This window comes from Aulostomus chinensis, chromosome 5 (assembly GCF_037954235.1).
Source record: "Aulostomus chinensis isolate RoL2024-O1b breed Wild chromosome 5, RoL_Achi_v1.0, whole genome shotgun sequence".
Taxonomy (NCBI): Eukaryota; Metazoa; Chordata; class Actinopteri; order Syngnathiformes; family Aulostomidae; genus Aulostomus; species Aulostomus chinensis.
In genome coordinates this window covers 17469262-17496553 of record NC_141324.1, presented here as the reverse complement: position 1 = coordinate 17496553, position 27292 = coordinate 17469262, and the positions used below count along the sequence as shown (strand labels likewise).

Below are 27292 nucleotides of genomic sequence, written 5' to 3'. Positions count from 1 at the left end.
AAGAAAATGGAAAACCTTAGAGAACTGGCTCTGACTAAATGGAGCTCAATCAATTTCACATCTTTTCTATATTGTAAGTTATTTTGCTCTGGGTGAGCCGGGTGTCAAAGCACCCTATTGTGTGCCTATTACATACTTGGACATTGAACTTTTTTAACATCTAACCCCAATTTAATGCAGCGAAGTAAATGACAAAAGGGTATTCTTAGTCAAAGAAGCACGGAGAACATCAATCACTTCTGGGAAATACTTTCTTTTATGCGACATATTTAAAAAAAAAAAAAAAAGAACAAGTTATGTCGAAGGGTGCAATTTCTTGCTGCAAGACTCTCGTTAGTTAATCACCGATGAATAAATGTGTCTGCTATACATCACACTGTCCTGTCGGCTGCCCTTACACGAGAGAATGACTCATCCCTCAAGACAAAGCTTGCACACTGATCACTATAAGGAGTTACTCAGCCCAGCATGCAAGAACCATTACACTCTGTCTTTCTGGCTAATTGAGGACCACTAAATAACACTACCCAGAAGCTTTTAAGCCAATGAGATGGCATTGATTTTGCCTCTTGGTTTGACGCAAGAACGCCCCCTTTAGTCCTCTGACCCCAGCGTCCCCTCCTCTGCGCTGCTGGCTTTAATAGCCCACTTGAGATTCTTGCCATCATTGCCAACTGTGAGCACATGCATTCACCTCCGTGAGGTAGTGGAATGTTCTGCATTTACTGTGAGCCCTCCTGGCAATAACTCACTCATCGCAACCTTTTCTTTCCTCACATCCCTCTTTTCATGCCCACCGTCTTCCTCCGTTTGAACCGTTACAGCAAATTTACAGTCCTGAATTCCTTTCGCACATTTTCACCGCATAATGATTCCAACTAAATGCAGCTATTATTCCTTTGAAAATAATCACACCATTCAGAGTTAAGATATGCACCGTCGAATGTGTATGCCCTCAAGTTAGCAGGTGTCTGTTGGTTTATGGAGGACAGACACACACACACACACACACACACACACACACACACACACCTGCTGCACCTCCCCTTTTATATGTTTTCCTATCTTAACAAGTGTGTGTGTGTGTGTGTGTGTGTGTGTGTGTGTGTGTGTGTGTTTGCGCATATGTGCGTGTGTGCCTATCCCCCACAGGTAGACAAGGTGTGTGGCCTGTCAACTGGGAAGCCTACTACCCCGGAGGTTACAACCTCCACTGTGACTTCATTGACTCCTCTTCCATCTGTCGCCCCCTCCCACCCTCTACCGGAGCAGTGGCTTGGGCAGCTGGCTCATTTGAGGAGGTAAGACAAAGATAAACGGTGAGGATTTCGCTCTGATTTTATTAAATAAAAATTCCATTTTTTTTTATTTTTCTTTTTTTTTTGGAGCATTTGTTTTTGCTCATTAATTCATTGTACTAACTGACTACCTGTTAGTGTCATGAAAAGTTTCACCTTCAGCCTTTTCCACTCGATACATTTTTTTCCTTCGTGTTTATTCAGTTGGATGTTTGGGCTTCACTCTGCAGAATGATGTATGTGCAGAGTTTGACATCACAAGCCTCTTTTCACATTCATCTGGGGAACCTTTCTGTGTGCTAACCAAAATTTGAATTTAAGCGAAAACGTATGAAAGATTTGTGACATTACTGCATTTTCGGAGCCCATTTAGGGCCAACTGATTCTAAAATATGTATTTATATAAGTGATCAGGAGACTCCGCTGCACACAGACTGAGAATGGATTTATCAGCGAAGCCTAAGACCACTTGTGTTCTGCACATTTTTGTATTGTTGAGTAAAGGAGAATGTCAGTCAGTTGTTATTGCTGGCAGATTTATACGTGTCCTAAAACGTGTCTGAACAGAGTCTTCAAATTACAACTGACCACATCTACATGACCTACCCTGGTTGGGGGGTTGTTGGCCAATGTCTGTTCACAGCTTCCATAACCGCTGTCTTTCTTCATATCATTAGACAAAACACACACCTCACACATACATGCAATAAATGTAGCACTACTGTAATACAGTCCGTGCCCTCGACCTGCCCTCTGAGGCAGCCATCCCATGCCCACATCAGCTGGCAGTGAGTATTAGGGGGAGGGGGAGTGTGGGTAAGATTAATCTTGACAGACCAACAATTTCCTGTTTACCCAGACAGCCGTACCACCAGCTCTGAACACCAGCCGGCCTCAACTTAAATAGTGCCACACACACACACACACACACACACACACACACACACACACACACACACACACACACACACACACACACACACACACACACAGCTGCCTCTTTGACCTTGTCCCAAACCATGAATCACTGCACTGATGCCAGCCGAGTTGACAGGTCTCGCCTGGCACTGCCACCACCATTCATGGCAACACAATCCAGCTCCCTGGATGCTGCCAGCCCTGACCAAAGCACATGTGAGGACGGACCACTTCAGAGACACGGCAGCAAACCACAGCATTAAAAGGAGAACAGTCCACTGCTGAAAATTATGAAACACGATAGAATAGAGCAACATTTATGTTTTGTTTTAATGGTAAAAAATACGAATTGAGAAATTCAGCAGAACATTCCGTGGCTTTTCTGTGAATATGTAACTGTTCGCACATGTGCTCCATGTTTGCTTGTGTGATTTTTCTCCTGATTTAAAGTAAACATTGCATACCAGTATCTTTTTTAATTGTTGGTGTGGTGTTAGGAGAAATGATCATTGATTTATTTGATGGTGTGGCCCAGTCCTCTGCATGTGCATGATTAATTACTCTCTTCCAGGGTACATTGACTGTGTCTTTTTCCTCCTCACCACATGTCCTGTCATGACGTCCTTTTGTTTCTTTTTTCTTTATCTCATCCCCTTTCACTTCCCTGCATCCTCCTTGCTTGCATCAATCTCCCCTGGACTCCAACTCCCATCATTCCCAGCTCGTCCCCCCTGAAACCCTCCAAGAACAATAAACATAGTCTGAGAACACTCTCTAGGTAAGCATGCCATGCACCCAGGGGACTTATTTCTCTCAATGTCTCACACACATTATCAATAAATTACAATTACAACTCAGATTTGAAGTGGAATAAATAAATGATATATTTCATGTACTCTGACACTTAATAAGCTTGATGTTTTGTGTGACTGATGCATTTTTATGTTATGATATGACCTCAGTTTTACAGAGGAGAATTAGAGTTTGTTTGGGTGAATTCATTATGCTCTCTTCAGCAGCCTCCAATAAGATATAGCTCTTTTAACCTCACAAAGGCTGCTCATTGTCAGATTGTACAACTTCATCTTGTACCTAAGTTCAGCTGCTGGGTGTCAACAACTTCTGATTGTACAAACTCGATCATAAAATCAAGGTTGCACCCTTGTGCTTTTCTGGCCTCTAATCTCAAGTTTGTATAAATGCCATACATGCACTCTCAGCCCTCGTAGAAAGCACCACATGCCTGCAAAAATACCCATGAAACTGGCAGCGTTTAGAACTTTATTTAATCACTGAAGACTGTCATACCAATAAAAGTGTGTGTGGTTGCCCAAGAGCCAGCATCACACACACACATGAACTCCTTGAGTGCGCCTCAGGCCCTCCAGGGAATATTGTGACAGAGGAATCCCAGAAATTAGCTGGTTTGACAAACAGGGCTTATCCATCTGGGGCCCTTAACAAACAAATAAATGACTGAAGCAGAGGGTGTGAACTGGACACAGGGTGCAACCTCTCATCCACCTTTGACCAAAAAAGATAAGGACAAATATCAGATAGTTGTCACATTAGACTTGGACGTGGCAGCAATAATATTTTCCCTCCTATTTCTCTGAAACTAATGGCATAAACATTTTTGATACTTGAGAAGTTCAAATGGGGCTCATTTCATAGCAACCAGAACTGGAACAAAGTCCCAAGAAAGAGTTAAAAAAAAAAAAAGTGGTCAGGAGTGTGTAACCAATGGACACATTGCATAAACCACAAGGCCAGAACGTGGCTGCCATGTGGCTTGCCATCTATCCCCACATGGCAAGCTAAGATTGCAGCCAGGTACACATTGAGCGTAGAGGATGAAAGACCTTTTTGTTGCATGCTGAGAAGGAAGCACAGAAGAACACAAATATTGCAATAAAAGGGGTCATCACCCCCATCCTACACACAGCCCTGAAATACACACTGGTGACAAATAGATTTTAAAAAACCCAACATAAATTGTCTTCGTAATAACATTTCAGCTGCCAGAACAGCTTCGGTGCGCCTTGGCATAGACTATACAATTTTCTTTGACAACTGAGGGATGGAGCACCGTGCCTCCACTAAGCCGGATTCCCTGAATAAAACTATCTGCATTCCATATGTTGCAGGTGTATTCAGGGTCCGTATCATCCATCTGCACCTTCTGCTTGAATACAAAGCAAACAGTGGAGGGGGCTCTGGTATTTTGTTTTACCTCAACATCCTCCAGGGGTAAATTATGTCCTACCAAATTTTCCAACTCACAGTCCAGGCGAATAGCTTTCCTGTATAAAGGGCCGGGTGGAAGATTTGGCTCTTTTGCTGTATCAACGGGTCAAGACACAACAATAGAGGCCATTTCTGGTAAAAGACACTCCAGGTCTTGATTTTGTAGGCCAGTATGGAGGGCTGCCCGAGTATTTCCTCCCTCACCTTGTTCAGAACCTGCTGGAAAGGGGGGACAAGGGGGGGAGGCTTAAAGATCCCACAGGGCAATGGTGTCGGAAACTCTGGAGTAGAAGTTTCGGTCATGTGTTGTTGACTACCCTCAGATCCAAAACTGAAAGGACAGAAATGCTGTCTTTTGTTTGGAACAAGGAAAAATCTAGAAACTGTAATGAATCTCCTTGCCTGCCAACTGGCGGATGGTGCCCTTCTCTTTGCCTGTGACTTGGCGTGGTGTCGTTTGTTTTTTGTGACACCAATAAACCCTGGCTGCAGCTAATTGAACTGTAAGGCATAATCATTTTCAGGGTCCGTTTCTGCCAAAGGGATAGCATGCAAATCCTCCTCCAAAAGCTGACCCTAGAGACCAAGCATGCCATTATGTTATATAAATCACAAGCACTGTTGGTTAGGACCAGTGCATGAGGGACACAATTTGGTAATTGACAGCGAAAGTACTGGCCTCATTTGAAGCTCATTCATTTTTTATTCTAATGGTTGCTGGTGAACCCAAAACAGTCAGAGGCCTTAACCGCATCACTGAGTACCCTGTTTTTCAAAATGATCTTCAAATTTACACAAATTCAGGTTGTTCAGCCTCTGGAGAGTCTGAGATGGGACCAGGGCAGTGCTGTCTCTGTGAAATACAACCAAACAAGCATAAAGGGAGTGAGGGGTTTAGGGTCTGGCCACAAAATGTCAAGCTTTACAATAGTCTGGAGACGTGCAGGTTTTTTGATGGTAGGGAACCTCTGTTGTAGCAGGATTGCAGGCTCATCAGGTGTGTCCTCTACATTACCTTCTTCATATGAACCACATTGAGCCCCATGAAAGTCCCATAGTCCCTTTCAGAACGCATATGCTAACTCTACTCTACCTCAAAGAAAGCCTAAGCAAGACACAGAGAAAGGCTCTCTGCTTTACCGTAACATCCTGACCACGTATTGGCTTCTCAACCATACAAGAAGGTCTGGAAACCTGGCCTAAAATGCCCACCTGATATAAGATACTCTGAGCATGAATATCATGTAGTCAGTACAGTAAAAGGAGTCAGACTGAATATATTACAGTAAGCCTCTTCAAGTCCCATGCACCATGCACACTTTTGTCATGAATGAAATGCAGTCTCAAAACTGTTAAACTAGCAAACTGCATGCAATGCTTACGCATGCTAGCTAGATTTGTGTTGGTAAGCAAGAAGTTGTACAATCTGGGAAAACGGTGATGAGCAGTCTTGGTGATGTAGGCTGGAGGGGCTCAATCACTGTCTGTTGAAGTCAAGAGGCTGGGGATGGCACAAGGCAATAGATCAAACTGGAGTTTGAAATTAAGTTAATTCCTTGAAATTTGTCATTTGTCCCTGAACATTGATTCTCAACACTTTACCAAACTAAGCACGTAAGGGCACATGACCCTGCTGTTTGCTTTACCTCACAGGTGGAAACAACGTGCTCCACATCTAAATATGAGAATATGTAGCGACTCGGTGAAATGATCGCATTCAAATCCATTCAATCAATCACTGTCAACTTTGTGTAGCTATTACATGCATGTTTTGTTGAATGCAGATTTTTGTTGGTTCCATGATACAAATGCATTCCCTATTGTGTGTTTTCTAACACGGCTTGTAACAGATATGTGACGCCTTTTTTTTTAAACTGTTCTATTCTCTTCCCCGTACTGTATGTCTGTCTCTACTCAGGGAGTTCCTGATGTACCTCCAGCGCTACAAGTCCTTCTTTGCAGCATTGCCAGAGATGCTGTGCGAAGGGGAGAATGTAGTGGATGACTCCACATGCTGGAGTGGAGACGGTGTGGTGGAGAGGTAAGCTAATAGGCTGAGATGGTTGGAATGAAAGTGAGGAGGTGGACTTTCCATGTGAGCACTAAAAGGGATTGGAATGGTGGACAAGCAGCTCACTCCTATGCTGGGCCAAACTCATTGCCAGTCTTCCTTTTTATTTATGATGTCAAGGTTGTCTTGGAGCGGTGAAAGCAGTGGTTGATAAACCAGAAAAGGGAGGCACAGCTAATTTAAAATGCATACTCTTATATAGTTATGATGGCCAAACAGATACAGGATCAATGAAGGTGTGGTTACCAGCAAAGACAAGGTGAAATCTTCAAGAACATCCAAGATTTGACTCTGGTTTGTTGCTCAGTATTAGGCAACTTATTTTGTTGCACTGTGTTGCCAGTTATTGCTTAATGAAACAATTAGTCAGCTCTGGAATTTTCTCAAAACTCATTATAATTTATATTCATCCCACTTTTAAGTAATTTATTCCACCAAATTCTTAATACTTTTACAATCCAGCAGTAAGAAGCTTTTGTTTTTAATTTTTTTAAATACATTTATGTTTAGGACAAAAAAAAATGTTTGCTTTTTGTTTGTGTGCTTTTGTATGACATTGTGAGGTTGTGAGTCAGTGGATCTGGTTGTTGTTAATCAATGTGGAAATAAGGAAGTCATTAAATCCATCTCCACATTGACTGCATGCAGGAAGGCAACCGCTATGATGTCTTGAATGTGAACACTGTCATGCTGTTGAAACTCAGCATTCCCTCAGAGGCTTCATCCCCTGAAGTCATGGTTGAGCATTGCCAAGGCAACAACTGGACCATCTAATTACAAAAAAAAAAAAAAGTAGTATGATTGACTGCTGAGTGCATCAGTTATATCATAGCTGGTAACTTCAACAGAAAGAATAATTCTATACTCTCCACTAAACATAATTTGATGCATTTAGTTAAGTGTTATTTTAGAAAAGGTTGTCACAAAGGGGGGGGGGGGACGGGGGACGGGACTTCATGCATTAAAGGTGATTTTCCTCCAAAAAAGTAAAAGATCCAAACGAAAGATGGAAACGTCTTTTAAGCTCTGAAATAGTGAATTTTCATGTCTCGTGACTGATCAGCTGTTTCCACTGCTGGCATCTTGCAAGAGCTTTCCAAATGTTGTTCTTGTCTCCAGACAGCAGGCAACGTGTCTTGTACAAAAGAGTAAGTACGACTTGTGCAACTGAAAGTAATGACTCTCTCCATTTTCCAGTTTTTGGGAAATGCTCTTTATGGTCACCCTCCCCATAGCCTGAATTGAATTAGATAGCCTTCTCTCCTCTGTGTGCGCGCTCGTTGACTACAAGTTAGCTTAATGACAGTGAATGGGAAGTGTGAGCATACCCTCCAAATGCATGCAGAGAAGAAAGTCCATCTTCTTGTTTGGTTCTGTAGGGGCTAGCAAATACGCCCCTTAGCCCCCAAAAAAGGTGTGTTCCTTTAAAAAATGCACACATTGAAATAATTTCATTAAATTCATATGGAAAACCACAAATAATTTAGCACTGCTGTTCCTCTTCTGCTTCACAGTCTCATTCAAATATGCTCACCACCCACAGAGGAAAGGGTTGGATTTGACAAAACTTTCAACGGATTAAAATCGCAGACTATCCCTTTAAAATAAGTTATTGTTTCTGTTTCATAGAATTTGATTTATACTGTAGGTGTGGCCTTGGAACCCTTTATATAGATTTGGATGCATCTCTCCCAGATTGAAGTACTTGTGCGTGTGTGTGTGTGTGTGTGTGTGTGTGTGCATGTGTGTGTGTGTGTGTGCATGTGTGTGTGTGTATGTGCGTGCGTGCGTGTGTGTGTGTGTGTATGTACGTGTGTTTGTGGGCATGTGGTTATATGCATTTTCAGCCAGCATGGGAAGAAAAGACAATTGATGCAGATTAAAGAGGAAATGCATGTCTGTAAATGATTCCCGCTGGATCTATTACAATTATGACAAGGTTGTGCTCTCCCTCTTCTGCGGTGGCCCTTCACTTCTATTACCATGGTAACTTCAGCTCTTGGCCCTGCCAGTGTTAGCCTTGACAGAAGAAAACAGAAGTCTATGGATGGCTGTTTTCTGATGATCCAGCCGGAGTCTTTGTTAGATCCTTTGGCTCTTACTTCTCTTTCTGGATTATTAAGCCATATACATTTAGCTTTACAGGGGTGTATGGGAAGACTTTTGGCTCATGAGCAGATGTGTTCTTTGATTTCGAAAAACGATTTTTATTGCACTGAATGGCTGGCAAAAGCGTTTGTCAACGACCTTCTCTTCTCTTCATCTCTGGCCCAGTGATCTCCGACCTTTCCATAATATAGAGGCTCTGGCAATGGCTTAGACATATTGAGTAGACCACCCATTCATCAAGGGCCTGTGACAGTGTGTCAAGGAACAGTAGGCAGCCAACTTGCATGTGCTTGCTCCATAATCAGTAAAATATGAGAGAGTAAACAGAGCACAGTAACGTCAAGATATGGTTGCTCCGTCTGTATTTTATAGCTAAGTGTTCGTTTCTTGTCTCTGCATGTGGGACAGGGTGCGTCACTTTTACTACCAAGGGCATTGACCTTCAGCGTCAGAGCTAATAGTGTGTTATCACATACTCCCTGCTGAGAGCCAGATCTTTGCTTGTGGTGAGAAAGAAACTGTACCCTTCTGAGTCATTTGGCACCACTCATGAACGGCTCAGACTGGTTTGTGACTTGAGAGAGCGAGAGAGAGAGAGAGGGAGAGAGAGAGAGAGAGGACAGGGCATGAACAAAATTGGCGTTTTGGTGCCATGGTGCCCCCTGTGCCTCCCTGTGCCCCTGATGAGGGAAGCATGATGGAGTGATGGGGGTTGGGGGGGGTGGCCTTGGCAGCATAAAGACCCATTGTGGAGTCAGTGGTTTGGGGCACAGCCCTGCCATGGGGACCCCCAAAGCCTGGAGGGGAAACAAAGACCCTCCTATGAGGCTGCATGGGAAAGACTCGGACATTGCTGCCACGACTACTGCCACTGCCCACACGATGTCTGGGAAAACTGTATGAGAGCAGCAAAGGCTCGGAAACAAGAGTGTACAAAGAGCAGAGGAAGATGAGAGGAGAGAAGAACAAGTAAAGAGACAAATTATGATCCAATGTGGACACGCTGCTGTAATCCCTATCATATTCTCTGACTAGGACAGGGACCTGTTGGGTTTTCCCCATAAGCAGAACAGACACACACACACACACACACACACACACACACACACACACACACACACACACACACACACACACACACACACACACACACTTCCATGTCAATCCACACTTGATCTATGTGCTTTTCAACAGCTGGAGGGGTTATTCATTCAGACACAATCACACTGCGCTCAGGCAACGAGACACACATCCATGTGTGAGAACACACACATACTTGCATGTTGTAATACTTCAAAGCACATTAAAGGCAGAGGGGATTGAAATTCCCCTCCTCCCTTTATTCAGCGTCTGATGGCAGAGTGAGGGGGAAAGTGTGTGTGTGTGTGTGTGTGTGTGGGGGGGGGTTGTCAAGCACTTGTACATAAAACTAAAAGTGCGTGTTGGCATGTGTTCAGATATCTCTGAACATTTACAGCGTCACATGTGTGAATACTTTGCACCATCTTTACCGGAAAGATAAGATCAACTGAAATAACCACGCTCTTTATTTATATGACAGCCAGAGTATATCTACTGTCGTTTTCTTGTCAAAAACTACAATTAGTCATTGCCACCTTGGCAATGACATCATTTGTTTCCTTATGTGTCCGATAGATTCGTGTGAAGTCAGGCAGAATGCAACAAACAAGATGGAGCTATCTCTCCTCTCAGTATAACCTCTTGTAACTTTAAGCATTTGAATTTAAAAAAGTGTTTATTGGAGTGCAGACTATTTTCCTCTGAAGTACTTTTATGCTTAAATCTAAAAAAAGAGCTTTACCAGAGTTTAACACATCATAAAATGCTCTTTTGGATGTCTTTTATTCACGTGTCATTACTTTAAAGTGCCCAACCCTCATGCTTTCTCTTCCAAACTTGACAAATAAAATCTGCTACCAAAAAAAAAAAAAGAAGTTGCCTTCCTGACACACGTTTCAACTCTCTCATCCATCTCCAAAAAAGGACAAGAAATGGAGGACATTTTAGTCAGTAAAACATCTCTCAAGCCGTCATAAACAGGACAATAAAAATGAAGATCATTTTTCCACCTCGCTCTGGGCTTTGAAAAAAAAGTGTGGAATAAAAAATAAATAATTTTGTCGAAAAAAAAAGAATTGATTCAGGCATGCATCACAATTTTTATGTGAATGATTGATGCGTCCATACAGAGAACACAGTAATTTGATTATTCAAATGAAAGGTAAAAAGAAAACGGCTGATTTGACTGTGAGCGCTGGCTGAGGACAATGTAACTTTACATATTGAATGTTTGCAACTCGACGTTGTGCAAGTGTGATGCTGGTTGACAGTGGCAGTAACTCACTTCAGCTCACTTTCTCAAATCAAGTGTCTGAGTATTTTACTGTCAGAACGTTTGGAATTGCTTGATATCCAATGTACAGCATCATCGCTTCCATATCGCTCGCTGGAGTTTGCGGAGACTGAATGATTTTGAAGTCATGAAACATAAATGATGTTAAATATTCAACCAAATTACCCGAATAATAATCTTTGAAGCGGTGTACAAAAATGAATTTCACCTCATGCTCTGTTAATGCAGGGTGATTGGACATTGCAAAAACAGGAGGAAACAGATGGTAAAACATACGCATATAATTTTTTTATAGCGATATTTTAACATGGACCGAGGTGTTGATAATTGTGATTTCTGGTAATCAAATATAGATGACTTGTGTCTGAACTGCCCCGCCCCCTGGTCGGGATCAAGGTTTCTGCTGGTTGTTTGGGTTGGAGGACGTGTTAGTTAATCAGAGGTGAGGGTATTGAAAAGTCTTCCTCCATTCAGTGGTTATGTTTTTTGTTTTTTTGTAGAAATGATTTAGATGGATTCTGGCACCTCATCAGCATTGTCTGACCTACAAACCCTAACAGGATTCACTTTGTATTGAGTTGATTTACTGTGTACAGGCAGTGTGTATTCTATTGGGAGGAAAAGAAACAATCGTGTTCCAGCCAAGTATGTCAGCAGCCATAATACTTCCAGAGCAGCGCACTCCCTTCGCTCTCACTCACCCATAAGAGGAGAGACATTAATTTCAATCCAACATCCCTATACTGAAGCACCAGTATCAGAAAAATGAATTACTTTTTTTTTTTCAATTTACTATGGTGTATTTGTTAAGCATATTTGTTCAAAGACTTGGTACAAGAATGTGTCAGTGGGTGGGCGTGTAATGCGTACGTGCCGGTGTGTGTGTGTGTGTGTGTGTGTGTGTGTGTGTGTGTGTGTGTGTGTGTGTGTATGTGTGTGTGTGTGTGTGTGTGTGTGTGTGTGTGTGTTTTGAGCTAAATTGCTATTGAACAATCGACAAGCATAATCTCATCACCATATTTCAGGGATGATTCCAAAGTTTTTAGATTACCTAAGGGAGAGGGAGCAGAGACAATACAGCAGTGAGAGTGCTTCTGAATGCCGAGCATTTTTATAAGGTTATGACAATCCATTTGTTTACCATTTTGACATCTGGAATCCATTCGGTTAGTGGAGGGAGAGGCAGGAAGGAACGCTGCACTGGGCAAAGACCTTACCCCTCATACTCTCACTCTCTCCTTTAATTCATCGAGTCTCATCTATTCAATTCCCTTTTTTGTCTCCTTTTGCCCTCTCGGTTTGCTCTCTAAGTTCAGAGGAGGTCAAGAAATTAATAAATCAATAAGTATGTGGAGAAAAATTCAGAGTTTTCTTGCTCTGAGACTGTGTGTGCATGTATGCGACAGGTACCGTCAAAGAAATGGTGTGAAAAACTTGCAGGCATCTGTGAGATATAAACACATTCTTCCATGTTTTTCCTCTTCACACATGCCATTTGTATTTGTGGAGACATTTGGGACAAAGCTCATAGTCCTTCCTTTGTGCCTCTCACAATCTCCGTCTACTGTTTCTCCTTCCTTCTGATTTGGTGGCCCATTCCTTTCCCATAACCCTTTGCTGCTGTCTGGGACTTCAGGATGACCCGTTCTGCATTACTGCATTGCTTAAACTTTCCTCTCCCTGTGGATGCACATCTTTGTGTTGTGTGTACATGTGAGGAAAAAAAGAGAGGGACACACAAGTAATCATCATGTAGTGTTCCTGGATTGAGAGTCTATAGTTTGTTAATCTGTATCTGCACACAAGATGAGGGGATGGGATTACGTTGGATGATACTTTGTGTAGACTGTGTGTATTTGATGTGGTTTATTGTACTCACCTTAGGGCTGCATATAAAGGGTTAATACCTTTAAGGCGCCAATCAGATTGCTTCAACACTATTGAATATCGAGAGACGCCTTCGCTGTAAAACCCCACCCCCAAAACTACATGTTCAACCATTAAAAAATTAATCTTCCAATCACCTTTGAATTGTAAATTAATGGAACTTGAGAAGACAAGTTGAGGTAATTAAGTAATGAGTCAAAACAAATAAACCTCACAATGACCTCAACTAGTCTTCCCAAGCTCCAACAACTTAAAATTCTGTTACACTGTAAAACAGTGTTGTCATTCAACACCAACGCTCCATCCCTGCAGAGTAAACCAACCCTTTTATGTTGTAAAACTGCTTTGAGGGAAAAACAAAAATGCCACTGTGGTTAAAAGTATCTTCATGTTTCCCGATTTTGAATGTGTAGAAAAACAAAAGAGCTGTAAAAACAACTTGTTATGCAATTTTCATTTTGCTAACATGAATTTTGAATTGGTATTTAAAAACGTATTGTTGAAGAACAGAAATCAAAGTCAAGGTGTAATCCTAGCTCAACTCAACATGACTTTAAATGCTTTGTATGTGTTTCAGCCTCAGGTTTTGGTTTCTATTATCCACATTGTCAACGCTGTATGTTTGTTAAATATGCTGCCAACTCCTCCCCGACTTTCTATCCTGACTTTTATGAAAAGGACACAGCTTTACAGTGTCTCCCTTCTTTTGTGTGTCCAGCCGAGAGTGGATCGGAGCAATAAAGTTAAAGTGCCGCAACAGAGAAGGGACGCTCTACATGAGCACCTCCTTCTGGGCAAGTTTAGCCAGAATGTACTCGTCAACCCCTTTGCAAGGCATAGCGAGAGAGATGGGTGAGATCGAGGATGCTGGAGTGGGAGAAAGGAAGCATGAAAACAATAGAGCGATGGAAGTGCAGGACGGATGAAGGTGAAAAATGAGGGATGTAGGTCAGTGGCAGCAGTGGTTTCAGGAGCGCCACAGGCTCATAGAGGCTTAATTACTTCTATGAGCGTGTTTGTCCTCAGCATTAGCGTGTCTGGGTGGGTGCCAGTTCGGCCTGTATATCACTGTGTCGTGTTAGACTCTTGTGTATTCCTCACTTTGACATGAATCCCGATGCAGCACACAAAGGACAAAACTAAACTAAAGTCTCATCAATCATCTTGCTGTCAGATGCACTGATTATATACAGTTGCATGGATAAAAGACCAGACTGCCCCAAAAAAATTACACGCCAATCGACGGTGAGTCCTTCAGGACAAACCCTGCATTTTAGAGCCATTTTTATTTCTTGTCATGAAACCGCTCGAGACACCACAGCTATGCAATAAGTGGACTTTGTTTCTCGGCACATGGTGCGATGCTTATCACAGTGGAGCTGCCTCTGGCTGCTTCAGCAGACCCTGATTCCAAATTGATTTGGTGTATTTCAATTTTTTTTTTGCGCACATTGAAAATGCATCAGATTTCTCTCTCATACCGCTGACGTGAATTTAGCATTTCAGCACGTCTTAAAGGGGACAACATGAAATAAAATCAAACACATTCTTAGCTAATACGGCCTATGGTTTGACTTTTAACATACCATAACACACACTCGCACTCTCACTCAGTTGGGTTTGCTCTTTAACACTGTTCAAAGGCTGAGAAAATCCACCTTCAAACCTCTGCTTTGATCGAAACACGCAGCTTGTAACCGTGCGAACACGGGATTATGGCCTTACAGACACACTATTTATGTGGGCTACAGCATACACTCTATACCAACACTTGCACACACTCACACGGCGTGATCACATCTGACTTTGGAGAGCTGAAACTCTCCAGGGTCACTATTTTTAGGAACTGTTATCCTTTTTCCTGAGGGATAGAGAAGACTTAACAAATGTCAGTAATAAGTCAGAATTTGAGCATCACTACGTTCAAGTTTTGTACCATTCTTTTACATCGGAATGTGGTGCTCCCAGCAAGCATTGTGGAACAAGCGTCAATGCCAATACTGTAGATTTGAGTGTGGTATTTAGCATCCAAGTGAGAATCTGAGCAGGATTTGTATTGGGTCCAGGTTTAAGGGTACGTCCAAGTTGTTGTTCAGCCCAGTTAATAGGTATGTGAGTTCAAATTTAAAATGATGAGTGACAGGCGAGGGAAGGGAGGGGAAGCTAACAAAAAATCTCTACAAACAACAAAAGTACAGTAAAGCACTGTGGAGGGTGTTTGTGTGTGTGTGTGTGTGTGTGTGTGTGTGTGTGTGTGCCTATGATCCGTGCTGTGTGTGTGTGTGTGTGTGTGTGTGTGTGTGTGTGTGTGCTTATGATCCGTGCTCTGTGTGTGTGTGTGTGTGTGTGTGTGTGTGTGTGTGTGTGTGCTTATGATCCGTGCTCTGTGTGTGTGTGTGTGTGTGTGTGTGTGTGTGTGTGTGTGTGTGTGTGTGTGTGTGTGTGTGTGTGTGTGTGTGTATGTGGTAACCTGAAACCACAGGGAAAACGTTCCTTGAATTCCGGGTGGGTTTGGTGTCGTGGCTTGCTCACTGGAGCCCCCTGAGTGGTGCTGGGAATGCAGCCTCTGCACGGAAGAGCTACAGAATGAAGGGAAAGTCCCCCCCACACACTCACACACACCTTCATAGACACACACACGCATGCACATACAAATTCCTGACCAATTGCCCTATGTATTTATATATAGACAAAATTTAAGAGGACAATACAGATACTAGAGCGAACTAAAGAAGCTTTTTTTCCGGGACCTGTGGCCCGGACCTTACTGTATCTATATTCATGATACTGCTAAATATCTAAAATCGTTGTCTTGATATGTTTTTTAGTATACGGATAACTTGTAGTCATCTTACATGGGACAGTTGCGTCTGAATGATGACACTCAGAAGGGTCAAAATTCATTTCCATATGCGTCGGCCACATTTGGCGAGGTTCGAACATCGCTCTTTCGAGAGGAGAGTCAAATCGATTTAGCGTCACTCCGGCTAGCCGGATCATTTTAGCCAAACATTCTGTCTATTGAGCTCCCAGAGAAAGACGTTAAACCAGATACAGAAAGTAATGAAATGATACTGATACCTTTATAACAAAAAAAATGATAGACAAGTCAGACTGTAGGGGCTGGTTTGTAGATGGTGGTCCACATTACAAAGATGTCCTGAAACTCTAAAGCAGCACTACTTGCTGCTTGATTATATGTGTGCATTAAACAGGGGCATGAACGTATCATGCCGACACCCGATCCAATCAATGTACCCCTGTGGTTTCTTGCACTAAAGCCTTAAGGGGGGAGGCAGCAGTCCACGCCGCAAAAATGTGACCTTTTTGATTTAAAGAAGGAACATGAATAACGGAATGTAAATGTCCACCAAGGACAAAAGCAATGTTAAAAAAAGCTATTTTTTCGCTGTTAAATTGATATGCCCGGACTTGTATTAAGCTCTGAAGAGGGTGTTCTTGAGTAAACCCTCCACCGAGTTTGTTTGAGCGTAATCCTGCTGACAAACAGCACCAAAGTCATGGAGGTGGAGGTATTAAGTGCAAGTCACAGCAAAGGAGAAATCAAGGGAAACCACCTTTTCTAACTCCTACAAATCTTCCCTGTATCTTTAATTGCCATAACTTCTTAATGATCCCAATTATTATGGAAATCTGGCATAATCTCGCTTTTTAGGCATTGATATTTAGAGGATGATAAGATATGAGAATGGGATGTGATAAATCAGGACAGACAGCAGCCGACTGACAGATCAACCTCACCTTTGCTCATCCTTTCTCTGTCTGGAATATCGTCACTCTGGTACTCCTTGACCTTAACATCAGTTTGCACGACATTGTAGTATATAATCCTGTGTTATTCTGGTGTCGGGTGGCCAGAGATGCCTCCCTATCTCTTTATCTACAATGTCAAATACCAAACGTACCAAATGTTTAAAGCAGGGGGGGTTGGGGAGGGGGAGCTTCTGTTAGTGCGCATATGTATTGCTTGTGTCTACTGTCTGATTCCACATGAAGCGTAATAAATGCACTGGCTGGTTGTCTGTGCGTGTTCCTGGTTGATGGATGGATGAGTGTGAGCTGTGCTCCTACAGGCCCTTTACAGCAGCCGAGAGTCTGACCCCTGACCCCCTCACTCAACACCCTCATAAGTCCTCCACCCTGCGTGCATGTATCCTGACGCCTGAGTACGTTGGTCGCTTTTCGTATGTTTGAATTGAAATTGGACTGAGTGCTCTTTGCTTACACAAGCAGCATATACAGTAACGTCCAGATGTGGCATGCCTCTTACTCCCTTTGCCTAAATTTAAGATAGACTTTGTAAACACAGAGTCATTCTGTGATTGTATAAACCAGCCTCTGTGTTCTGATGTAAAAGAGAAATCCTGAGAGAAATGTTGTTCTGAACCCCCTTGACTGGCTTTCGTTTACACTTAAGCTGTCAACTTCAAGCACTAGATCATACCATTCTGGCCTGGATCAGACAGACAGACATACAGACAAACAGGTGGTCGTACCACACCAGAGGATCATGGTCCACTCCACCCGACTGTGCTCTGGGGCATAGTTTACTCTCCTGGCTCTGCCCCTGCCTGCCCTCGTCTGCCTGCCATACACCAACTGCCCCTCCAGTCCCTCCCTCCCCCCAACCCCCCCACGCCAGACCTCTAACCTCAGCTATCCATGCCCTCCTTGGCATGCCGGCATGTGTCTGGAAGGGAGTAGATCCGTCACTCTACGTCTGATTCTAATAACATCTGTCTTTCAATCAGGCCCTGCTTTTGTTTTGTTACTCTTCTCTCTCCAACGATTCACTTCCCCCTTTGAAAACTTTATTTTTTAATTCAATTTATCATACATAAGGGATGAAAGTGCATAAGCAAATAGTTTAAGAAAATCAAGCAATAGATATACAAGGGATATAAGCTGGGGGTTGAAGGGGGAAATAATCAAGTGCAACCAACTGCAAAACAGTAATTATGAAAAATAAACGATGCAAGTTATTGGTATGAATATTCAGCAGGAGTTTGAAAACTGGTCCTAGTTTTTTGATCTGTGTGTGGACTCACTTTCACTTCCATTCATTCTTAAACTGCTACGATGATACAGGCACCAAATATCCTTGAAGTCACTAAGTTGCCTGTTAGAACACTACAATGCTTCTGCTGCCATCTTCTGGATATTCAGTGTAACTGAAGTAGCACATCCTATTTATTCAGTTTCAAAATACAGGAGAAATCAGTGCAGTTCTGTGAAATAAGAGTGTTGCATCATGGCAACTTTGTGTTTATTGTTCAAGTTCAATAAATTGTATGACTGAAATGAAAACCTGGAAGATATTCGGCGCTTGATTATACAATATGTCACTACTTTGCAGTTAAAAAGAGACGTTTTGGGTGATACCTGTGGTATTTAATAGGCAAATTGAACACAGATGAGGCTATTTTTGTATGGTTGTGGGAAAAAACACAGAGGTGAGTGCATGCGTGCGCGTGTGTGTGTGTATGGGGGCATTTAAACAAGAGACACATTGTTGTGTTTGACCAGATTTGATGCTTGTCTGCATGTGATTTGCGTGTGCGGGTTAAGGCGGACATAACTTACTGGCTCATCCAGCCTAATAGAGCGGCGTAGTGTTTTCCCAGAAGTCTGTGTGGTCTGTTGAATCAGCCTGCAAGTACGTCTGCTGGTACATGGAAGCAGGCGACACAGAGAGGTGGGGAACAGTTACACCCAGTGACAGACACAGTCGGGACAGTCAGGCCTGGGAATGGCCTCAACACAAACCACAGGCCAATTACAGTTGTAATCTTTGTAACTGTCACCAGATGCTATTAAAGTTTTAAACACGATAGCCAAACTGCATCCTCACAACTGTTTGTCTCCAGGTCTACATGCTACATTCCCCCTCTTAGTCTCGTTTTTTTTTAAGTGTTTCACTTTTCTAGTGACAAAAGACACGCTTAAAGTAAAAAAAAAAATTTTTTAAATCATGGAGAAAAGCTTCTTTACATCAGAATCGAAATGAAAAAAAGACTTGTGATGCTACTTATCAGGCTGCCTGCAGCAACTCAACTTCATGACTGGATACCCTCACTGGTTGCTTGCGGTGTCTGATCATGGCCACATGAGTGCAGTGTGGAAACGTGTTTGACTTTACTGTCTAACAAGCCAGTCGTATGACGTTTGAAATGCTCTTCAGCTTTAGAAATCACTCCAGAAATTTGCATCTTTTTAATGCTTCTGCATGAGTATATCAGTGTACAAGTACAGAGTACACGTGGAACATGACTTCCCAGAGAACGATGAAGGATGTATAAACAGTATATTACTGCACCATGACGTTTGATTTTCTAAGAGGATGTCAGGATGCACACACACATACGTGAAAGAGGGTGAGTGAGGGTGTATGTGTGTGTGTGTGTGTGTGTGTGTAATAAAGCACGAGCAGTTTGTTGCCAAGAGCTAGTCACTTACACCAAATTAATTCAGCTCTTTGCAGCTGCTGTGATTGTTAGATAAATCGATCCTTGTTCATTAGCCTGGAGTAGCATTGATATCAAACATGCTTGGCTGTGTGTCCAGGTTAGTAATGGGCTAATGATGAGCCAAGCTTGACATCAAGCAGCCTGCAGACGTACTAGAAATAGACAGATAGAAAAACCCTAATGATGTGTATCAAACACCTGCCGGGTACAAGGTAATCACAGTGTGTGATGTGCACTATGGACAAGTCATTTAACTATGCCTAGTCATGGAACACACTCATCTCTTGGCCCTCTCTCCTGCTCTCCAGGGTTGGTTGAGAATCAGATCACAGTGACCGAGAGAGCATACCAAGAAAGGATTAGAGTTGGGCTCATCCCAAAAGGCTGGTGGTGGCCTACAGCAAGGCTAATTATACGCACACACGCACACACGCACACACACACACACACACACACACACACACACACACACACACACACACACACACACACACACACACACAGGGACTTGGGTAACATCCACAGACACATAGAAAGTTTTAGGCCCGATGGACACACTGGAAGTATAAAATCAGTTGCACATGCAGGATCCCACTGGGGAAAGAAAAAGTTTAATGTAATAATCAACATAATGGAAATCTGAATAATAAAAGAAAGAGACTTCACGGCTGCTATTACCAGTCAGCGGAATCTCCACTAATCCAAGGTAGTCATTTATGTCTGGATATTTTTCCAAAAACATTCAAAATTGGCATGATTTCTTTTTTCTCCAGAAAGGAGTGTGGAATGTTTCCTAAGGATTGAAAAAGAAAATTCTTACTTTATGGTGTAAAAGATGGGCAAATCCTAAGATGAGACCATCATATATGTCCTGGAATATTTCCAAATCTATTGGATATGTTTATTATTCATAAATATTCATGTGACTTTTACTGAGAAATTCATTAAAAAAGAAAGTCCCATCTTGCTATTGAGACAAAAGTGGAGGGGAAAAAAGCTCTAATGGCTTCTTTCTTGGCCACTCTTAAACCCCTCTAGCAAGTTTAATAAAAAATCAGCACAGTCGTTTTTTGTTGTTGTTTTTTTGCATAATCCTACTAACACCGACCAATGAAAACATAACCTCTGTGTAACCTCTTGTTTACAGTCCTGATGCAGTTGTTTAAAAAGTTTAATAAACAGAGCTCGGTCTTATTTAATACTTCTCTTTCTGATTTGTACTGGAGTACTCCTGGTGTAGAGGGACGGGGGGGGGGCCAGCTTTCATCTTCACCCAACGGTCCGACATGATAAATCAAGTCGAGGGCGATCACGCTGATAGCGCAAACAATCGTGGAGACAAAACAAACAGTCGGATAGGCGGCTTTGCTTTGCGCCGACAATGTGGACCGAGCAGAAATATGCGCGACAGAACTCAAGAGGATGTTTAAATTGGTTGGAAGTTCGGGTTCTAGATTCCTCATAGCTGCAACAGCAGGAGGAGATATTATCATGCTGATGCTTTGGAGAAGTATCGATGAGAAACTTGACCCGACCTTTTAAAGGCTGTATGCTCTGTCTACAGGATAGTCGGGGAGATCAGGGCGTCTCGGCACATGGGGGAGTTGTCTTGTATTTTCACCAGCAGAGGGCGCTGCTAAAAAAGGGAAAGCACACTGTGGCCTGTGGCGCTCTTTTTCACATTCTGATGGTGAAAAATGTATTTATTGGAACATTTTTAACGAAAATCTTGTAGTCATCAATCTTTACAACTCTACATTTGTACTTGTTCATTTAAGTGTATCATTTTGCCAATGTCATGATTCAAGCTTACACACACTTAAATCTCACACAACTATTAGATGAGACAGGTATGCGGGACAGAGGGGATGACTCAAAAAGACTCCTGCGATCCGCGGCTTCTCTTTGACTAAAATGAATATTATATTACATGTTGGACCATGTTCGTGGGTCCTTTTTGTACATTTGTAAACATACAAGCGTGGGGCTGTGTTTTTGAGCCATACTTAAGTGCCGTATTGTGCTGTAGAGGACAAGCTTTCCGTGCCTAATAGCTGTGAGTAATCGGAGCTATAGGACGTTCAACCATATAGCTGCTAAAGTGCAACTATCAATAAGCCAGCGTGGTCTTGGTCACATCACAGCGAGACCTCTTCAGAAATGACAAAGCATTTGAGACCAACCTGGGGGGGGGGTTGTAATTCCAACCCGACCACACATCCATAAACAGACATATTTCACTGGTGCACAGAGCTGAGATGTAACCCCCCCCCCCCACCACCACCACCACCACCACCACCAACACCACCAGCAGCTCAGCACAGGTGTCAGGCCTCAGGTGATGTCTGAGACAAAAAAATGTTTCAATCACGGACGTTAAGCTCCAGGACAGTAACGAAAAAAAACAAAACATGCCAAATGTGGTTGATTGGGAAGATTTATTTATTTATTTTTAATTTTATTTACAATGAATCGTAGAATGATAAGCAACTCTGCTGGAGGCGATCACAAACGGTTGATCCATGAAAACTGCAAGATGAGGTCAAAGGTCATGAAGTTGAGGGAACACGATATTGTAAAATCAAGCTAACGTTACAGATCAAGCATCCTCTCGGCTCTCGGAATAAGAAACCTGATCGTTCTCAGTGATTAAATGAATTTACATCCGTGCAGGAACATGTTTTAAGAGTTCCACATCATCTCCTCTGTCACAAAGCCAACTGCCGTTCCAAGGGAGCGGCTTGTCATCATGACATCTTGAAAAACAAGAGATGTGCGGTGCAGCATTTGGCTGTGACGTCGATTACAGTCGGCGTTGCCAACAGTGCCGCTGCAACTGATGTGCTGCTCTTTATATTTCTGACCCCGCCTGACACCTCTGACTCATCACTCAATATAGCAGCTTGCCAGGGTTGCAAAGAACCGTGACAGAGGGCCCACTGGGCGACCAGCCAGGTCTTCAAAAATCACACGCTGCACCCTTGACTCAGCTCTTAAAGAGATTAGCTGGGTAGCTTCACAAAATTTGGACAAATCATTTTAAGTCTCATTCCTTGCAACTGACATCAAAAGTTGTACTTTCAGCAGTGGCACCAGAGAAGATCAAACCCTTTAATGAAACAGAAGAGTACGGATGATTTTTTGACCCGTCTAGTTTGAGGGAACTACCAGTAGAACTTTTCTCAAAGTCGGCCTTGTTATCTACAGCGTCGGTAGTGCCCCTGAACATTCGTTACCTCGACGTCTCACTACCACTGCCAGAAGAGTTTCATTTCCAGCTCCTCAAGCCACCAGCTGCAGGAAAACAAGGTGAGGTGAGGTCAACAGATAGGAGACTGATAAAGAAGGGGAATACACAAAGCTATTGGGAATAGAGTAGCGTGAAACTATGCCAAGACTGCACGCCCCAGGTACACTACTGCTGAGACTGCAATTACCCGTAACATTTAGTGTGTCCATGTGGTTACCGGCTGGGTTACACAAGACAGAACAAGGGCAGAGAGATCATTTAAACTTGTGGAGTTTGCGGTGGTGGGCTGAGAAATCAAGAACTGTTTTTCTTGATGGACTCGGAGATATTGTTTTCTTAGACGAATAATGGCTTAGAGGGAGGGGACGAGAGGAATAGGGCAAAGGAAGAAAGGAAGTAAACTGTTTGAGCTTGCCTGCCCTGTAGATGACCCCTCCTGATCTTCTTGCTGCTTCCCCCTGCACTTTTTTATGATTTGCCCATTTCAGTGGTAATAAAACTGGGAGTTTGGACATCCTCTGTAAGAACAGCCAGATTTTACGTCACTCTGTATGTAGGTTGTTGAATAGAATATTTATTTTTCTCTGTGTTTATCATAGAAACAAGTCAATCAGTGGGAACAACAGAGCTGAGGTTAGGGGGTTTATAGTCCAGCTAATGCCTGGAGTGCTCTGTGCATATATTTACAGGACTGTATGTTGACATTGCATTACTGGGTCCAGGCTTGTGCAACATTTTGTATGTGTTTGCACATGTTCATGTTTGCTGTCCAAGAGACAGTTTGTGCACATAAATCACGCTGATTAAATGTTCGCAAAGTGGCTTTTGACCAGTTGCCCGTTCACGTGCTCGGTGTTACGATACTAAATGGCTGCTAAACTCACAGCGTGTGAGAACAGTCTGGCCTTTCAGAACAAAACCTCCTGTTCAGTGTATTTCAACATGTCGTAAAGTTAGCTGGCTACAGACGTGACTTCTCAACCCCTCCCTGGCTCTTACGACTGGACTGACTCATGACTTCAAGACCTCTGATAGCCAGAGAGAACTAATCCTGCATGGGTACCGCCTCATAGCAACACACACAACATGGCTCTCCCACTTTTATATCTCTCGATAGAAATGGCAAGAGTTAGCAATTTTACTGTCTGTGCTGTAGGCGGTGTGTGATAGTAGCCGTGTTCTTAAAACTATATTATTGATGTCACTCGACTGTTGGAGAGTTATAATCTTCAACAACGCGACAGCAGCGGCTGTAAATCCCACCAACAATGACATAAAAAGCTACAAAGTTCTTTAAAAAAAACATACCTGACATAAAATTGATCACGAAAATATCATACTTACCAGTTCACCTCAACAATAGTACCACAAGCTCTAATCCAGTACTCTCCTCAATCTACATAATACCAGCCACAACTAGAAAATACCAGTTTGTAAATGTACATATGAAAAGTAATGCACAAACATTCACCCATAAACCATGTAAATATAAACTGCAGTTATTAATCTGGATGTTCTTCCTCTAACCTGAACCAAGTGGTTTTTGTGTTGAAACCGATCTGAACCACAACATAGATTACGTTTACATTCGCACCGCTCTGCTTCCAGTTCGTCACTAAGCAACCTCAGTAAACTTCCTGTTCTCACAAGTTGTATTAAAGGCTTTCGTAAACAAAATGACAAAGGAATCACAGTAAAAATCATCAACAAATAACCCGAAAGAAGTAATTTATAAATTTTAAAATAATAAAAGTAGTTACATAATGGGCACATGGGCATTTTCCCATTAATGTGTTTACGTAACTCAGTATTTCAGTTAATACAGGTTTATCCCAGGTGTCTTGTTCAGAATTGTAGTAACTGGGAATGAGTTTGATGGGATTATGGCAGGTGTTCACATGGCGAAATCAGAATGTTGCTGTAGTCCAATTAGTACAGGAATACAGAGGGAATGTAAACATACACATTGTCACTGTAAAACTTAGCTTCTTCTACTGAGAACTAAAGGAATGTTGGGTATTTACCTTCAGGTTCTCACTGCAGGGGTTTGCAGGTGTAACCTGTGTTGTGTAGACAAGCACAGTCCCGTACTGGACTGGAACTCGTGACCGGGGCAAAGCAGGAACTTCAGCTGCTGGCTACGGTTACACAGGTGCGCTGGCTGTCCGTGTGCAGAACTTTTAGCATTTAAAATGAGAATATATCGAAAATGCTTCAGTCACTTTCCCCCTCCTCTGTTTGTGGCTTGCTTTATTTGATCCTCCATATAGAAATGGGATCAAAAAAGATTCCAGGGAGTGAAGTGTAGCATTTGAGGTATGCGGTGGAATCTGTTCAACGAATAAAACAAATACGCCGACAAATGGTTTTACAGTCACTCAGTCCTTAATTTTTGTATGAATCCAGTGGTTCTCTTGGTTCAAATGAAACACGTGCACGCGCACACACACACGCACGCACGCACGCAAGCACGCATGCACACACACACACACAGAGTGCTTTTGGATTCATCTCATTTGGCATTGTGGTCAAAGACTTTGCCCGAAGGTGAGTTTTGACTTTCAGTGACAACTTTCAATGTCTTTGATGTCGTCGACTCTGCATGAGCACAGATCAAATGAACTCATTTTACAGAAGTTTCTATTTTATTATTTTTTTTTAACTAATAAGAGATAATTACCAACTGCAATTATTTGGGTGAAAATTAATTTTGTGAGGAAAAATATAATTCCCCGAGCGCACCGTATAGCCTTGATGTGCTGTTTAATCAGATATGAACCACAAAAAAAAAATGCCTTTAATCATCTCTGAGATGATGTGGAAGCATTTCTCCCATTGGCAGACACTAGTGGATAATCTCATTAACTATGGGAATCCTGGCAAAGATCTCTGTAGACAAGTTTCAGTAGGAATCAAATTAAACAAATCGACCAGTTACCATCCAACAAGCCTGCCTGCTGCATATTTATTTTACGATCTCTTCTCGTAAATCTCTAATAGTTATGGTGCTGGTTGTTCACTTTCAACTTTGGGAGGCCGTTTGACCTGCCGTCTTCAGAAGATGTCACCTCTTTAGTTTTGTTGTAAAAATGCAAAGACGACCTTCATGTGTGCTTGAGAAACAAACACACAGAAATTGAATCCCTGCTGAGTGGTGTGAGCTCATTAAACCCTGCAGCCAGGCCTCAGTGATAATTCATGAATGGGGCGCAGATGAAAGAACCAAAATCTACTTTACCTGAGGATAATTTAGGAACCCCCCCCCCCCCACACACACACACACACACACACGCTGGCTAAGCAGTTAATATCACCCATCAAAAGTTTACTCATCGTGGAAATATAGGTTAACATTTGCTAGCAGTGAAATAAACTCCTTCCTGTGAATGATTTCTTTTATTTATAGATTTTTTTTTCTTCTGCCATACAATGCATGTGCATTCCCGTAGGCCTTCAAGAGATGGATACAGTTTCAGGGTCAAGATCTGAGGGTGTGGAGGTCGCTGCCTGTCTGCGCTCCAGGCAGAAAGAAAGACGAGAGCAGACAAAGCTCAGAGAGCCATGAGAACAGTACTTGTGTAGGTAGTTAGGAAGCAGCATTTAGCGACACACAACAGTGATTCCCACAGAATTTTGTGAGACTGTGGTGGGTGGGGTACTGACTGTCTTTATGGGGGGGGGCATGCTTCCCTGAAAGAAAGTTTTGCACAATATGAAGTAAAACTCATTAATCCGGAAGCAAAATCTATGAAGAAGCTCATTAAAGAAAAATCTGGTGCTTTTGTAAACAATTTGACACATTGCCTCTGTAAACGAGCGATAACACTGCATCGACCACGAAGAGAGGCAGACGAGGCGGCGTTACAAAACCCCAAACCAGCTAGAGCCACAAAGGACATCAGGCTCAAAAGTCTCATCTCTGCGCTATCTATCTATCTAATTGATCTATTTGTGCGATCTTTAAATGCTAACTGTTAGCTAGCACCCAATTAGCTTAGTTACCTATGATACATTCCACCGTACTTTTTGGGATTTTTGCCATCATGAACTATGCACTACTACTAACTGTTCAGTGAGTTTCCCCTTAAATCTCCTCCAGTTTTAGTCAGACGATGCAGCAAGTACAGTTGTGTGTGAGTGTATGGCAGCACGCAGAGGGGAGGGGCCACAGTTAATACACTGTTTCAAATTTCCAATGGTTACAAAGGGTGAAAATATATATATATTGTATCACGAGACCATGACGGGGTAAACAGGATTACGTTGGGCCGCCAGAGTCCACATTATTCATGGAAAAGCCTACAAAATGAGAGATTATTTGGACATTTAATTTCCACTGAATTCATCGTTATAGGGAAAAGTGTTTGTGAAGCAGTGTCTTGTCTCCAGTGGAAGTGTAGTTCTGATGTGCAGCTTCTGTCTTCCAGGTAATCAGCTCTGAGATATCCTGCTGTGTCAGTTGTTACATCCCCTATACAATATTGAACATAACCTGCAGTGAAACATCGCAGGCCAAACATGCAGCCAAACTCACCCGGACACTGCTCTTTCATCAGCGTCACATCTGATGAGCTCATTTCTGTGCCAGCACTGTTATCCCAAGCCAAGACAGAAGACACGCACGCACGCACACACACACACACACACACA

At 42.6% G+C, this 27292-nt stretch overlaps 1 protein-coding gene across 2 annotated transcripts in view; it reads left to right on the top strand.

The window, feature by feature from the left end:
* The window catches only part of gpc5c (glypican 5c), a 103365-nt gene that overhangs the window by 40688 nt on the left and 35385 nt on the right, over positions 1-27292 (top strand). The window contains exons 4-6 of one of the 2 annotated variants that reach the window (XM_086203576.1): positions 1153-1301; positions 2938-2994; positions 6382-6504. In XM_086203576.1, coding sequence (XP_086059702.1) covers positions 1153-1301; positions 2938-2994; positions 6382-6504 — 329 coding nt within the window. The remainder of the gene's footprint in view (positions 1-1152; positions 1302-2937; positions 2995-6381; positions 6505-27292) is intronic. The other variant, XM_086203577.1, reaches the window with a different exon arrangement.